At 39.1% G+C, this 17,438-nt stretch overlaps 1 protein-coding gene across 1 annotated transcript; it reads left to right on the top strand.

Moving 5' to 3' along the window:
• The first annotated feature begins 7,723 nt into the window (after positions 1-7,723).
• Positions 7,724-10,139, top strand: LOC100893610. The gene is made up of 4 exons (XM_030978609.1): positions 7,724-7,968; positions 8,407-8,718; positions 9,386-9,824; positions 10,135-10,139. Exons 1-4 carry the CDS (start codon positions 7,780-7,782, stop codon positions 10,137-10,139), a joined length of 945 nt encoding a protein of 314 aa, XP_030834469.1. The 5' UTR covers positions 7,724-7,779.
• Positions 10,140-17,438: the final 7,299 nt, after the last annotated feature.

A 17,438-nucleotide genomic window follows, 5' to 3' on the forward strand; every position in this document is an offset into this window, starting at 1 on the left:
TGTAAGGAAGAAAATAGCTGAAGATTATAGAAAGGACTTTGAGGAATGCGTTACCCAAGAAAGCCCCGGGAATGAAACAGATCATTGCTTGCTGTATATTAACCTGTCCATAACGACTTGATTACAAAGAAAAAGAATTCAGCTTCGGAGGAAACACAACTATTTAAAACAAGGCAAGACCTGATGAACTATAAATCGTGCTTGACAGGTGTTATTAGGTAAATTCAAACTGCTAAAAGGGTAAACACTTAGATAAGAAATTTTGATCAATTCTTTGTAGGTACATGAATGAATGACATTAGCGGTTCTAGGACAATTACCCCCTGGGCAATCACCCCCCGGAAAATTACCCCCCGGAAAACTACCCCCCAAGGACAATTACCCCCCGGAAAATTACCCCCCGGAGAATTACCCCCCGAGGACAATAACCCCCTAAGGACAATTACCCCCCGGAAATTTACCCCCCGGAGAATTACCCCCCGAGGACAATTACCCCCCAAGGACAATTACCCCCCGGAAATTTACCCCCCGGAAAACTACCCCCCGAGGACAATTACCCCCCGAGGACAACTACCCCCCGAGGACAATTACCCCCCGAGGACAATTACCCCCCAAGGACAATTACCCCCCGGAAAACTACCCCCCGAGGACAACTACCCCCGAGGACAATTACCCCCCGAGGACAATTACCCCCCAAGGACAATTACCCCCCGGAAAACAACCCCCCGAGGACAATTACCCCCCGGAAAACTACCCCCTGAGGAATTACCCCCCGAGGACAATTACCCGCCCCCATGGATAACTACGCCTGAGGACAACTACCCCCCCCCCGAAGACAATCAGGATTCAATAGCAAAAGACGATTTGACACATTGAGAGATGTTGTGAAGGCTACGAGCCCATAAAATCCCGTGCATGAACCCACATTCGTTCAAATACTTGCGCGTGATGTTCCTCTCATTACTACACATTTTTCTTTAACTATAATGTATGCAACACCACTGTGGTTGCTGTTTTCTACGAAGGATTTCTCTTGAGCAGCGTTATTTCAAATTTTTGTTAGACACAGTGCCCTCTTAAGAAATGAAAAGTTTCGCCCAATCTTAAATTCTTCACAAACTATTTATTTTGCATCACTCTGGCATTCGTCAAGAGCTATGTACACACGTATGGGCACATTTGTTTCTTGATTTAGTGAACGAGCAAGAAAAAAAAGGACAAGACATACTTATTTTCTTTTAATATGGCACCGTACATACCATATATTTAACTTGAAGGCAATTTTTATTTCAAAATAAATTACAGTACAAGAAAACATATTTGAGTTCACCATGACAACAGAAATATATATATATATATATAAATATATATATTACATTACATTTATAAACATGAAGAGAACCTTTAGTTTGGAATAGATCGTGGATGAGGGCCTATTATGCATACAAAGACAAATATACTATCAGCTGATTAGAAAAGTTACAGAGGATGCATAAATAATGAAATCTTACATCCTAATTTCTTTGTTGGGCCATTTTGGGGGAGACTAGCTGCGCGCAATGTATTGTTAAATTTCTAAGAAATGTAAATTCCGTACTTTGATTTGATACATGCGTCTTCTGGCAATTGAATTCGATTTGATACATGCGTCTTCTGGCAATTGAATTCGATTTGATACATGCGTCTTCTGGCAATTGAATTTGATTCAATACTTGTGGCATATTAAGTCAAACTTCACAAAGATGGAATGGATACAGAGCGAGAGGGGTGGGCGAAAGCTCCTCCTGGGAGGGTACATGTACGTCAAGCAAAAAGATTTGGCAGATGGGTACGAGGGCTTTGAATGTGAGCTACGAAGGAACACACGACAATGCAGAGCAAAAATTAAGGTAAGCATCAAACGTACCAACATATTGTGGAGTGAATGACTTGTACCAACCGTTTATTACAATACATAAGTCCCAGAGCCTATTGGTTCTACGCCACAGCCCATTGTCTAATATATTACCAATATGAAAATGATTAAGGTTGAACAGAGCCTAACAATTCATATAATAATTTCAATTTTTTTTAAATGGACACTAGCATAGCATAAATTTAAGTTAAAACTTTAGACGCACGGCTTCCTAGGACCAGTGATCTCTTTGGTCAATATAATTAATGGACAGTCGGCTCAAAAGGGTTGTTCCCCTAAACAGCTCCTTATAAATTCTTAACTGCAAACTTTTAAACGAATTCACCGAGACACAACTGTGTCCGTTTTTCTTACGTAACGTTTCCATAAAAATCAGAGGTCGCCATTGAGTCATAATTGACTCAACACACCTTAACCCTAATAAGGCCGGGGGGGGGGCAGAGGGGGCACGTCCCCCCCCCCCCCCGGCCGCTCAAAAATATGTTAAAATCAGCCCTAAATTCGCCAAAATGTACTGAAAAACAGGGACGTGCCCCACGGGCCCCAAAATTCAATAATTGTTTGTAATAAAAAAAATATAAATTAAAAAAAAATATATATATATATATATATATATATATATATACAAATGCCTGACCTAAAAAGTTGACTCCAACGAAACAAAATGTCAAATTTACAATTTTCGTGACCAAAAAAAAAGTGTCCGCTTACCAAACCCCCCCCCCCCGCTTTTTCTGCGATTTTTATGGGACCAAAAAAAAAGTGGGGTCCGCTTACCACCCCCCCCCCCCCCCCCCCGCTTATTCAGCAATTTTTATGGGACCCCAAAAAAAGTTATCTCCGCTATTTTTGTATGAAATCTTACTTATTATATTCCTTTTACTGTACTTACAGGCAAAAAATCCTGAGAAAATTCTTAAACCACAAATAAATGCACGGTTTTCTTTGAAGCGGACACTGAGTAACACCCTTTAACAGTGATTAACAGTAAATTCTCCCAACCATTTTTGAATTTTCCAAACCGTTTTTCCATGAAAATAAGACATAAGACAGGCTTTTTAAAATCTTTCAACACTAAAATGTCTGGAATGTTATGAAGAGCCAGTTTGTTGCAATCGTCACAATACGATGTACTTTCACCTGAAATGTAATTAAATTGTGATAATATAGTTGGGAGAATTAAGGAATCGATCAGTGAGATCAGTTTTTCCCAATGGTTATCATTAATAATGGTCCGTTTTCACTCAAACTTTCAGATTATCTTTAATTGTACATCTAGCAATGAAGTCACTGCCTTAGCACCATTTTCTCTCATATAAACAATGTTACCAAGTCCCTTTAAAGACCGAAAAATAAATGATTCGCAAGATCAATGTCATTGCTGTAGCTAAGGACAGCCAAATTGATGATTTTCCGCACTATATGCAAACATCACACTCGGAGAGGACCTCCTTGCAGTGGTATTTTCAGAGGAGGGGAGGGGGTGGGCTGGCATTGCCTACCATAAGCACAAGGTAAAGGGATAAAATAAGAATCACAGTTTAAACTTCATGAAATTAGTGTCGTTGCTTCAGTTCATAGAGGAACCGTAAGCTTATTAATGATCTACTGAGATCGTAATCAATTACTTAACGGTTATAGCTGAGCACAAGATTAAACAAATAACCACATTAAAATATTACTTAAAATTTGGAGACCGGCCTAAAACGCAAACATTTTCCGTAATATGCGTTGCCACCCCACTTTTCAGTGACGATGTTTCCATCATTTCATGGTTGACTGAGCACAAACAGAGGAAAAAAATTATTAAGTCATAAAGGTGTTTCTTTACTTCTTGTTGTTGAAAGAAACTAAAGACGGCAAGCTAGTCAGTTACCTTCCCCCACATCGTATTTATTAGGTTATGCTTGAGTGAGCACAAATTAAAGATAGAATACAAAAAATGCAATGTCATATTAAACAATAAAGGACATCAATTTGTTTATGAATAGCGACCCCGATTTCGTATTATGAATAGCGGTCCTTAAGAGTAATGACCCCTAGATGTGAATTATGAATAGCGACCCTTATCTCACTTTATGAATAGCGGTCCTCAAGAATAACAGTCCTCACGCTTTTGTGAATAGTGGCCCTCTTTCCGTTTTATGAATAGCGGTTCTTCACGTATCGGAAGTTCCACGTAATAAATCGCGGTCCTTATGACTAGTGAGGTTACACTCCGAGCCAGCATGTTTATTAAGGGAAAAACATACAATCACACGAACACACAAACAAGAGAGGAATAGCCACATTTCAAAGGTGATGTAAATGAGTACCTGGTAGGAATTAATTCGTTGAAATGCTAGAGCGCCGCAGTGGCCGCCTTGCTAAAGCAAGGGTAATAATCGGGGCAGCGCCAGGAGCGTCACAACGTGACAGACATGTCCGCTATATAAGAAGCCACCATTATTAATATTATTATGAAGTAATGGATGGAGGTCAACGACCTTCTGAAAAACATTGTTCTACAATAAAGGAAGCAATGACATACATTTTAGGAATAAACATGGTTATTTTGTCTTTAATTTGTGCACAGTCAAACATGACATATAGGTCCAATATGATAAAAGTAACTGACAAGATATACCAAGTTTAATTTCTGTCAATATTAAATGAAATAGAGATATTAAGATTTGTTTTTGTTGTTAATGTTATTTTTTGTTCATTTTCGCTGACCTGAAGTTAGAATTGTGATTATTTTGTTCTTTAACTTGTGATCAGTCATCCATGAACTAACGGATGTTAAGCAGGGTAACAGGAGGTCATCGATGGGTGTGCATGGTGTTCGCATTCAGAGCTGACAAATCATCAATTTGACAGTCTCACTACAATTAAGCAAAGGCATTAATGTAGCTAATTTTCCAAATTTTGTCTTTAAAGATAGTATCACACATTTGCAAGCCCTCAAAATCTCGATGAGATTTTTTCTGCAGATGGCTTGTGATATGCAATACAATTTTTGAACAATACTCTGAAAGATTTAGAGCTCAACCCCTTCCAGTTATGAAGTAGGAAACAAAAATGTAATCAATTATTTTCTTTTATTTTCCTCATTTTCTATTACGGCGTCTACCAGACGCTTTAAGAAGGAAAATATTAAAATTGTCATTAATAATATTTTCAGTAATAATAATGACATTACATTATCGATAACATTGTGGCGTATCCGCACTCCTCTCCAATTTGCTCAGAAAATGTAATCAACTTAATTCTCTTCGTTGTTGATGACGGAATAGATTTCTTCCATACAAGGATTGGATAGGAAAACACATTTGAAATAGTATATTTAGGGTGCATGTATAACTGAAAATTTTGTCTAAGGAAAATAAAGATTTCTGATTTTTAGTACAGAGTAGAAGGGAGGGGAGTTTGCAACTTAAACAAAATAAAATCTTATCTTTAATCGGAATTCATTTAAACTTTCACCGACCCATTCCTCTCATTTACCTGCTTGATTAAGTATGACTGGCTACTTCTGGTTTCCACACAAATATTTCTGTAAAAGCACAGATACAATCCTGTTAAAGGTACTATTCCCATTTGCAGGCCAAAAAATGAAAAGGTTAAATTCCAACGGCATTTGAAAGATAATACTAATTTAGAACTCTCCTAAAAAACGGGGGTTTGAAAATGTCTTTAAGTGGGAAAATAACAAATATTAGTTGTCGAATCGACTTAAGAGCTATAGAGCCAGTAAGTAACAGTCTGATTTTCAGACCATTGTACCGAATGGTCGTACGTTTTAAGCTGCGCAGTGATTCAATCAGTTTAATTTGGCCATTACAAGAAGTGGGTTATTGATGTAGGCAAATGCTTATGTACCCTTTACAGCTCATTTTATATATGTTATTACCAAAGAAGAAAAAGGCCAGTCAGTCACTCAATAGTGTCTGACGGTGAAGTCTAGCAAGTAAACGGGTTTCCTTGCATAATTTGAATATTAGGACACTGCTAACGTTTATATTTCACAGATAGGACATACATGACATATTCATAATTCCTACAAAGTTCGACAGCATTAGATGTTTGCTGCAAAAGGGACATAGTATCTTTACGGTTCAAAGGAAATCCAACCCTTGTAACAATTCCATTGCTTTTAAGGAATGAAAGCAGATACATCAGAGAAACAGAATGGCAAAAGTTTGGAATAAATCGGACCAATGATAAGAAAATAATGAATGTTTGATATATGAGATCACTATATACATCCATGCAAATCTCAAATTGGCAATTCTCTCATTGGATTGTGCCGTAGTGACAAATAACCCTTCGTTTGTCTTGTACACAAATATGAAGATTTTTTTTTCTTCTCCCAAGCGCCTTCACCCTTGGGGCACTACTTAAAATATAATATGGAGAGTATATTATTACAGGTTCTCTAGAAATAATTTTTTGTGTGTAGGAACAAACGGGAAAGGGAGTGTCGTGGTCGAGTGGTTTAAGGCGCTTGACTTGGAGATGCGAAGGTCGAGGGTTCGAATCCCGACACGGCACTAATATCCTTTGGCAAGATATTAACCTGCACTTGCTTCTCTCCACCCAGGTGTTAAATGGGTACCCGGTAGGATGCGACCGTCATTGTTGGTCAAACAGTTTTTGAGCGTCATGTAACGCCTGGCTGGAATGCTCCCCAGGGAGTGGAGATTGTGCACACATTGTGTGCGGGTAAGCACTGAATCCAATGACCGGGGTAATAATATATTTGTAAAGCGCTTAGAGACATTTGTATTTAGCGCTATATAAATTAAATTTATTATATTATTATATTATAAAGTTGTCTGCCGCTACTTTATACAGAAAATACCGATTCGGCTAATTCGAAGAGCCCTACCTATATTTTTTTTTTTTTGTTTTATTTATTCATGGTTAAAAACAAATACAACTTGTGCCCGCATTCAGCAAAAGCTGTTTTTTCAGCGAGGCAGTGATTACATAAAATTCGAATAAAATTTAAAACAATGAAAATATAATTCACAAACAAATATGAAAGTTATAATAAATGAACATATTTACAGAAATTTAACTACAAAATCAAATCATAGTGACAAAGGGGAAAAAACCCAAAACAAACACAAAACAATCAAATAAACAATTAAGTTTGTATCTACGGGATGAAAGTGATTCTAACTTTCAAAAATTCAAACTTTGTTCAACACGCTTCACTAATTTTTCAGGTTTAGTCTTGAGAAGTTAACTATCAATGTTGGACTCCCCGTTAACAAAAAAATCACAAGGAGTTGCTTTTTAGGAAACTTAATTCGTTGTGTTGAGATCAACGTACATGTAGCTATTTAGGGTGAATTGCCGTTTGGTTAACAACCAGCCAGTCTACTATCCACTTTGTCCCATAATAGTTTCGTCTACTTATCGTTAGATCTAGCGGCCATCTAGGACGACAGTCATTCGGTCTAATCCCCAATTAATCTATTACCATTTGGTCTATTATTCATTTTGTCTGATTCCTAGTTTTCTAAATGCCCATTTCGTCTACCATCCATAATGCCTAATAATTAGTGGATGATTAATAGCCTATATATATGGGAATAATGTTTTATCTCTCTCAATCTCTCTCTCTCTCTCTCTCTCCCCACACTTCCTCTCTCTCTCTTTTTCTTTTTCTCTAATAGGTCATGGGTGATAACCAATTCCGCGATAGAACGGAGCATAACCATCCGCCTAACCATGGTAGAAGCAATGCTACGAAGGTTAAAGCAGCAACGAAGAGAAGGGCCACTGAGTCCAATGAAAGACCACAACAGGTACTTATGGCGACACTATGCGAGGTAACAGAGGAAGGGCGGGCAGCGCTACCATCACTAAACAACATGAGGAGGAATATCCGGAGACAGCGCCAAGAGAACCCAAACGCCCTCCCCATTCCCATGACTGTGGAAGATCTGGAAATCCCTGTAGATCAACGATTGACGCTGGGTGGAGAGCTTTTCCTTTATCACGACTCTGGAAGAAACGACCCTCGCCGGATTTTAGTGTTTACTACGGAAAGGAACCTTCAGGTAAGAACAAGTGTTGGGGTTCATTGCCATTTGGCCTTCTACGGTTCCGCAATTTTAGGAAGTGCTGCAAAAGCATACGTATTGAGTAAAAAAGATTTCAGGATTCATTAGAATGAATTGAAATTGTGAGGTCATCATAAAGATATCCAAATACTTCCTATAAAATTGAAATTGAAATTAAATTAAAATTGGTTATTATTCTCGACAAAGTACAGAATCGGTTCTAGAACAATTCCCCTGAGGGGGTATTGTTCTGATACGACATGATCTCCTATTTCGATTATGTTTTTTAATTATCATGCTATGATAATTAAAAAACAGTAAGTAAGTAAATAAAATAGCTTGGAAATAATACATACAATTTTGCAAGTGAAACAGTTTGTTTGTTTGAAATATATAATATTCGATGCAAATGTATTCATTCTGTTTTGCTACTAGTTGCTGTCAACGTCTGAAAGTTGGTTCGCTGATGGCACGTTCAAGGTAGTGCCGACCATCTTCTTCCAGTTGTGGACAATCCACGCCACATATGAGGGACATGTGGTGCCTTTGGTTTATTGCCTCATGCTAAATAAGGACCAGGCGTCATATGCAAGGGTACTAGCAGCACTACAGGAGGGAAGGGCGTTCTACCCAACCAGAATCATGATCGACTACGAATTTGCAGCGAAGAACGCATTTTCCCAGGCATTTCCAAATGCTCACGTTCAAGGATGTCTTTTTCATCTCTGTCAGAGGATACATGAACGGGTATGGTGATATTTATATATTGACAGTTGATCCCTTTTTTTTACCCGCCATTTATTGATCAAATAGTACATTCAAGGCTCATGGCTAAAAAAAAAAAAAAAATAGTGATACAAATATTAGGTAGAGTTTGAAATTTGAGTAAGTGGACTTGCAAGCCATGATAAATGCTGAGGAGAGAGGGGGGGGGGAGGAGTCTAATAAATATTTTTTCTTTTAATCATCCTTTCAAGCCCAGTAACAAAAACTTTATATGATGATTAGAGGGTAGGGGGCTAGGGGCTATATCTCTTTTCGATTGTGCCTAAAACTGACCTGGAAAAAACACGGACCTCTAATCGCCAGGGGAGGGGGAGGGGGGAATATAATCGATAGTTATACTGAAAATTGGTAGGCCACAAGGAAGCTGAGTAGGATACAAGCATGTTATTTTCTCCTATAGGAAACGCTCATTGCGTATAGTCAGGCAAGGTAGAAAATTTCGGGCAGCCCTGGCGGATTCGGGCGAAAAAATAGGGGACAGCGGTTTGTTCCTCCCCCCTCCCCCACACTAAATGAACAGTTACCAATATCTATGCATTTTGCTAAATGGGTAGACAACAAACAATATTTCTGAAGTGTGAAAGGGCTGGTACATGTACTGTTATGAGTTTTATATTATTATTTTTAGATCAAGCAAGAAGGGCTGCAGGTGCTCTACAACGAGGATGAGGAGATCCGGACACAGGCGAGAATGATAGGAGCGATTGCATTTGTGCCAGTGGAAGACACCGTGGAGGCGTTTGAAGCCTTGGCAGGCATTGCAAGGGCAGAGCTGCAACCTGTCCTCAATTATTTTGAGGATACTTATGTGGGTCGACCTCAAAGAGCCGCGGGACATGGTCGCCAGGCAGCGAGGTTCCCGCCCATAATGTGGAACATGTTCAATGCGACATTGCAGGGGGAATTTCGCACGAACAATCATGTGGAGGGCTGGCACCGAAGGTTCCAGATCGGCGTCGGTGCCGACCACCCCTCGTTTTGGCAGTTTTTGACCTGCCTAAAACGGGAACATGCCATGAACGAAGTAACGATCGGACAAGCGCAAGCTGGAATGGCGCCTCCCGCACGTAGGAGAGTGTACCAAGATACCAATCTCCGGCTCATCAGGCTCGTTACTAATTACCATGGGAGAGACATTGTAGATTTTTTAAGGGGCGTGTCCCATAATCTTCACTAACGATCAGTCACCTATGCTATTGTACAGTTTTTGATCAGTCCAGGTAAATTGTTTTAACATGCAGGACCTCCCATTTACTTGGCATTACATTATATGGGATTTTTTGTTTTACATTAAGAGATGTGTTACGTATATACATTGTTGAATACAGAATGATATCATTTGATATCTTCTTTTTTTATGCATTTGATTGTTTTCAGGATAAAAGTTTCTAGTTTTTTTTTAATTCTCTTTTTTTACTGTTTCATGTTTATATGATAAGCATGATTGTGATGATCTTTGCCTCTGAGTTTTACTTTGGGATGTCAGAACTCTGTTTTTAGTACATGACTTTGATAAGTCTCCTCCTTTGGCTTCCTTCAAGACAGCAGGAAGGTGTTTTATTTGTGTTAATGTATCATTAATATTTATCATGTTTATCCTCTTCAAATATGGTTTTGGGCAATACGCGCCAAAATTTGCTGGACAGAAGTTTTATCGTTGCAGAAAAAGCTCTTCGTATTAATCGCAACTCTCAGTCGCGTTCCCTTACAAATCCTATATTCTTTGAAAATAGCATGTTAATAATTAATGACCTCTATCTCTTCCAGTTAGGCCAGTTTTTGTAAACTAACAGTAATGACATGCTCTCAATTTTATTCATGATGTGTTCCTCCCCCCACCCCCCTACAAAAAAATTACATTGTGGTGACTTTCATTTACCTCTTCTAAATACATTTATCTATGCCGGTCTCAAATTTTGGAACTTTTCACGTATTTGTACTAAACTTGCCCCATCACTCCATTCTTTTAAGCGAAAAGCGAACTCGTTTCTTTTACAATCTTATAAAACATATTAAATCTTCGCGTAGTCAACTCGTGTTTTACTCCCCCCCCCCCCCCCCCCACAGATTGCGTTTGTGACCTTTCATATAATGTCAGTCTTCGTCCTATGTCTCTGTTGGATCATGTTCACCCAGACGTAGGAAAAGCATGTTGTTATACATTTTTAAATTATGAATTTATAATTCATAAGTTCTCATTTCACAATTTCAGATTAATCTGTTTTGTCTCCAAATGCATATGTATTTATTCCATATGTTTATTACTACCGTCTTTTGAGGGATCCACATTCTACAAATCCCGCTTCTCAGTAGATCCCTCCATTTTCACAGTTTTTTACTTTTAAACAAACGAAACATCACTTACAGCACATGTATACATTCTTTTGTAATTTAATTAATGATTTTCAAAATGATTTATGTAATTGATTTCTTGTCATAATTGTTTATATTGATAGTTCTGTTGGAAGTGAAAATAAAACTGAAAATTGAAACACTGTTTGAAATGCTATTAAAGTTATTCACTTGTGATAGAGAATGTAAATAGTTAAAATATTGCATCTTGTATGTCAATTTACCTCCGCAACATTTTAAGTTCAATACCTTTTCTTTTATATAAAGAATGATGACAAAACAAGAATAGGATTTTCACCACATTAACTCGTACACTAGAGAACCATAAACAGCTAAACAAAAAATAAATTTTAAGCACAGTCTAAGTAGACATATTCCTTTGCTTCCAGAATTCATGAAAAGTCAAAGTTTTAGGAGACTTGGAGGCCACACTGAATAACGTCAAACAAAGCTGGCGAGAAGCGAACATCGTCACTAATGCTTAAGCGTCCCTTCGATTTTTAATCTCTGTTAAACTCGTTAAGAACAAAAGCTTGTCAATTTCATATGGTTCATAGAATTACCATGACCACGTTTCAGGGGGAAAATAAAGTAAAAATGCCTGCTTTAACCTTTTCTGAGATGGAGGTAGTGGATGTTTCTATCTTTCATATGGCCTAGAGTTTGAAAAAGTTTCACCAATTAAAAATTAGAAAATTATGATTTGTTGAAGGTGCAAACACAAATATGCAACTCCGTGACGTGTCTTGTGAGCTCCCCGCCTATTTGCCCTGTGCTAGAAAACTTTAAAAAAATCTGTATTCTTCCTTAACAAATTTTCCACATACATTCACCCAAAATATAATTAAATATAATTATTGCAAATATGTTTATACACAACCCCTGTACGAAACAAATCTATGCCGTCATAAATAACTAAGAAAATGAAAGTTCATGACATTTTCTCTAAATAGCAATTTGAAGCGGAGCTCGCATTATACGTCACAGTGTTGCAAATTCCCTGGGTGTGATTGTCCTCGGAGGTAATGGTGTTTCGAGGGGGGGGGGTAATTGTCCTCGGGGGGGGGGGGGTAGTTGTCCTCGGGAGGTAGTTTTCCGGGGGTAGTTGTCCTCGGGGGACAATTGTCCTCGGGGGTAGTTGTCCATGGGGGGTAATTGTCCTGGGGGGTAGTTGTCCTCGGGGTAGTTGTCCTCGGGGGGTAATTGTCCTGGGGGGTAGTTGTCCTCGGGGGGTAGTTTTTCCGGGGGGTAGTTGTCCTCGGGGGTAATTGTCCTCGGGGGTAGTTGTCCTCGGGGGGTAGTTTTCCGGGGGGTAAATTTCCGGGGGGTAATTGTCCTTGGGGGGTAATTGTCCTCGGGGGGTAATTCTCCGGGGGGTAATTTTCCGGGGGGTAATTGTCCATGGGGGGTAATTGTCCTCGGGGGGTAATTCTCCGGGGGGTAATTTTCCAGGGGGTAATTGTCCTTGGGGGGTAGTTTTCCGGGGGGTAATTTTCCGGGGGGTGATTGCCCAGGGGGTAATTGTCCTGATACGGACATTAGCAAACGTCGACTGAGTCGACATTGTGAATGTATGAATAGTAACTGAGAGTAGCAATTTGTAAAAAAGAAAAGAAAAAATGCATAGTCATCACATGGACCTTAGTTAGTAATGAACAGCTGAAATTTGCTAGAATAAGCAAATTTTGATATACAATATATACAAAAAGAAAAAAATGACTGTAATACGATGCACTGATAATAAATATATATAGAGTATAACCAAATCCATAAGGATTGTACTGCACTTTGTATATAAACAGAATCATGAGTGAAGCATTTCACCCTATATAGCTTTAAGAACAGCAATATGGCAACAGTAAATTACGATTTTAGTGTTTGCACCATGGTTGCATAAATATTAAGTTCAGAAACATAATTATGAGGGTGAAATATCTGAATACCAGAAGAAGAGAATGGTTATTAAGCAATCCAGTCTCATTAGTCATGGTTTAAATAAAAAGGTGTAATACGCCTGGCAGTTGTGATAGGCTTCCAGGTTATTTATATACACGTATCATTTTAAATGCACTTGATACGAAGTTTTATACAGATATATTCGTACCAACGTAACTGTTGAAAATGGAAAAAAAAAAAGTTATGCAAGTAATGTGAGCCAATATCATTTGGGTCTTTTTCTTAACTGTCAAAATTCAAAGTCAAACATGGCTTCTCTTGCATTGCAATGGTAGAGTAATATGTTAACCAATGTGGTTGAGAAAGGAAGCCAAAACGTAGACTTAGAATGTTCTCAGAGAAAGGGTTATTCAGAACAAAAATGGACAATATATTGGAATTCATTTAGTAATGATAAAGCGAGTTCAAATTCAGATAACAAAACAAAATTTCCGCATTCATTTTTGCCACAATTAGACATAAAAAAAAAAAAAAAAAAAAAAATCTTATTCAGTATTTGTACAAGTTGTTTACAGTTTCAGCATAGCACAGTATTTCCGCGTTCATAATATTTTTTTGAAGCGATCAGACAAAGATAAAGTTAAAGGTTCAATGTTGAACATTTTAAAAATTGCTTTCAACATAGTGCAGTAAATTTAGTCATTAAAATTGCGTGTGAGTGTAAACTTGCCTCGTATGGTGGAGAACTGTTATTCAGACCAGGTAGCCCAAGCGGAGTTTAGTGAACCACCGGTGGAGTATTTACGAGTTTGAAGAACGATCTTAGATCCAACAAGCCTGATCCTCGTAGATACCTTCTCCTTGCGTTGGAGCCGATACGCTTCCGAGGCAAGACGTCCTCGTTCCCTTTTGAGCTTCGGCGGTAGGTCACTACGAATGGTAACACGAGAGTACGCGGGATCCCGAGTTCCCTGTTGTACTTGGGCCGAAGAGGCGGCTGCGGTACCCTTCAGTTGATGGCGTGGTTGGGATTCGAAGGCGCGGAGTAGGCGGTCGCGATCAAACATTGACGAGAAGCGAAAATCATGGGCTTGGGTCCGGGCTCCGGTTGGCCGACAAGCTGCTTGGCGTGAATAGGTGTTGGCAAACGATGGGCGTTCACCAGCGGAATCTCCCGGAGTAGGGGGTCGCTATTCATAAAAGGAGGAGGGGGTCGCTATTCATAATACGACATGAGGGTCGCTATTCATAATAAGAGAAGAGGGTTGCTATTCATAATAGGAGAAGAGGGTCGCTATTCATAATACGACATGAGGGTCGCTATTCATAATAGGAGAAGTGGGTCGCTATTCATAATAGGAGTAGGGGGTCGCTATTCATAATGGGAAAGGTCGCTATTCATAATAGGAAATGAGGGTCGCTATTCATAATATGAGAAGAGGGTCGCTATTCATAATACGACATGAGGGTCGCTATTCATAATAGGAGTAGGGGGTCGCTATTCATAATACGAAATGAGGTTCGTTATTCATAATAGGAGTAGGGGGTCGCTATTCATATAAGGAGTAGAGGGTCGCTATTCATAATACGAAATGAGGGTCGCTATTCATAATAGGAGAAAAGGGTCGCTATTCATAATGGAAAAGGTCTCTATTCATAATACGACATGAGGGTCGCTATTCATAATAGGAGAAGAGGGTCGCTATTCATAATAGGAAATGAGGGTCGCTATTCATAATACGACACGAGGGTCGCTATTCATAATAGGAGGAGAGGGTCGCTATTCATAATAGGAAATGGGGGTCGCTATTCATAATATGAGAAGAGGGTCGCTATTCATAATAGGAGTAGGGGGTCGCTATTCATAATATGAGAAGAGGGTGGCCATTCATAATACGACATGAGGGTCGCTATTCATAATAGGAGAAGAGGGTTGCTTTTCATAATAGGAGTGGGGGTCGCTATTCATAATAGGAGAAGAGGGTTGCTATTCATAATAGGAGTGGGGGTCGCTATTCATGATAGTAGAAGAGGGTCGCTATTCATAATACGAAATGAGGGTCGCTATTCATAATAGGAGAATAGGGTCGCTATACATAATAGGACGTGAGGGTCGCTATTCATAATAGGAGAAGAGGGTCGCTATTTATAACGCGACGAGAGGGTCGCTATTCATAATACCGAAAAGTCAAAATGACATAAGCAATAAACTAAACGTTAATAAGAAAGCGACATAATGGATAGAGGAAACCCCACGGCTACAGCGTAGGCCGGGGGGGGGGGGGGGGTAGGCCACATCGTCCCAAACATTTGAAGAAAATATTTATTGAAAACTCACATTTCTGAAGAAAGAAAGGCGTGCCTAAATAATAAACGTGTCCCATCATTCCGGTCACCATCCCCCCCCCCCCCCCCCCTCTTCCCCATCCAATTCAGCCCGACCACGTTGCGCCATTCGGCCCACCCTCCCGGCAGTATTCCCTTGGTACATGTACATTTTAGCGACAATTCTCGTCCAAGTTGTTCATAGATGGCGTAGCCTGTGTGTGTTTAAGGGTGGGGGGGGGGGCGGTGGGGTTGTATCAGTGTTGCCTTCAAGGGGTTGATCTATCATGTATCTTATCCTCAGCACAGAAAGAAAGCGACAGAGAGGGGGTTGTAGGGACTTAAGTTATATACCATATTTAAGCTTTTCGTAAATATACAATGTCGCACGACATATTTTCCATATAAGTAAGGAAGTTGGATATTCAGAATCAGATACGATTTTGTTTTACGGTAAGACATTATGCGAACGGTTGAATCCCCTGTATTGTGTATTTTTTAAGATATTTTACTTTTTAGCTTTGATAATTATAGACATCCCCATAATCTAGCTAATATATTTCCCCCGCTACAGCGGTGAAAACAAGAAGGAAAACACACATAATCCTATCGTCATTTGTCCCGCTCGTGGGAAATCTTGCCCCACCACCCTGCCCCCCCCCCCCGACTGAGCTTATCATGGCTACGCCACTGACACATTAAGTAGAACAAGCATGCTCATTATCATAGCCATTTAAGGACTTAGTTTGCTATCTTAAGAAACTAGTAATTGTTTATACGAAAATAATATTTGTGTAGAAAGTAACTTTTAGTAGGACTTATGGAACTACCAATTATATAGCCTTAGTCAGATCCAGGCACACAGAAGCTCTTCAATTTCAGCCAATGAAGAGTTTCAAGATTTCAGTTTTCCATGAATTATCATGCCTCAGGATACTAATAATCATATTAATTAACCTAACTTGATTTATCCAAAAATTTGATCTCCTGAAACGTTCCTAATATCGAAAACAAATGGAGTTTGACCGGACCATTAGCCTATACACTGTGAAAAGGTTGGGCAATATTGTTTAAATTGGCGTGTGGTCCAGGGTCAAAGCCCCGGTAAAGGTCAAGGAAGCTCTGATGTTTTAAGCATTAAAATAAGGTTAGATGAGCTTCCAGGGGCCTGCCTACGGGCCTTTGGTGGGGTTTGTATGCCCCCGGAAGCTCGGGGGTTTTAGGCATTTAATTACGGTCAGATGAGCATATTTTGATACCTCATTTGTGAAACCGGCAGGTCACCTTTCTTTCTTTCTTTATATTTCCAAATTAACATACTTTTTTCAAAAAGGTGTGTGTGTGTGGGGGGGGGGGGGGGGTTCAAACCCTGACACGTTAGCTACTAAATTAGCATATTTTTGGCCCGAGTTTAAATTTTGGAATTAGTTACTTTTCAACAAACGCATACAAAAGTATGATTTACAAAAAAGTGAAAAAAATCCCGGAAACTTGGAGAATCGTTTTATTTCAGCAACATTTGTAAATCACTGGTATCGAATTAAAAATAAACCACGTTTCAAATTTGGGGGCAACTACCCCCAACCCCCTCCCCCCCCCCCCCACACCCTCCATCAGTACGACAGTGCTTGTTATTATCCAAAGATTACCACAGACTATCTATAGATCTGTCATTCTGAAATCAAGCTAATCAACAGTCTTTTTTAACCAACCAACAACTAATTCGTCGTTGGGTTTGGGCAGGCAGAGACCCAGAGTGTGTTTCATTATTTACTTAATTTAAAGGCAAATTAACGAAACCAGTGAATTGTTTTCATATTGCTACTCGCTACTATTGGTTCTTATCAATTTGATTTTTTTAAATACCACTACTGTACAAAAATCACCACCTAATTAGCCTAATTAAGTACCTGCTGAACTTAAAGAATATAATGCATGTTTGTATGAAATATATAACTTTTACATCATCTTAAAACTGTCATACTCAAAACATGCTTATTGAAACCTTTGAATTCAAAGCAGAAAGTATGTGAAATGGAAAAATGCACATTACAACGAAACATAATACATTCATCAGTTTTTAGTCAGTGTCCCCCAAACTTGGGACG

The sequence above is a fragment of the Strongylocentrotus purpuratus genome, unplaced genomic scaffold, assembly GCF_000002235.5.
Source record: "Strongylocentrotus purpuratus isolate Spur 01 unplaced genomic scaffold, Spur_5.0 spur5_scaffold_1, whole genome shotgun sequence".
NCBI lineage: Eukaryota > Metazoa > Echinodermata > Echinoidea > Camarodonta > Strongylocentrotidae > Strongylocentrotus > Strongylocentrotus purpuratus.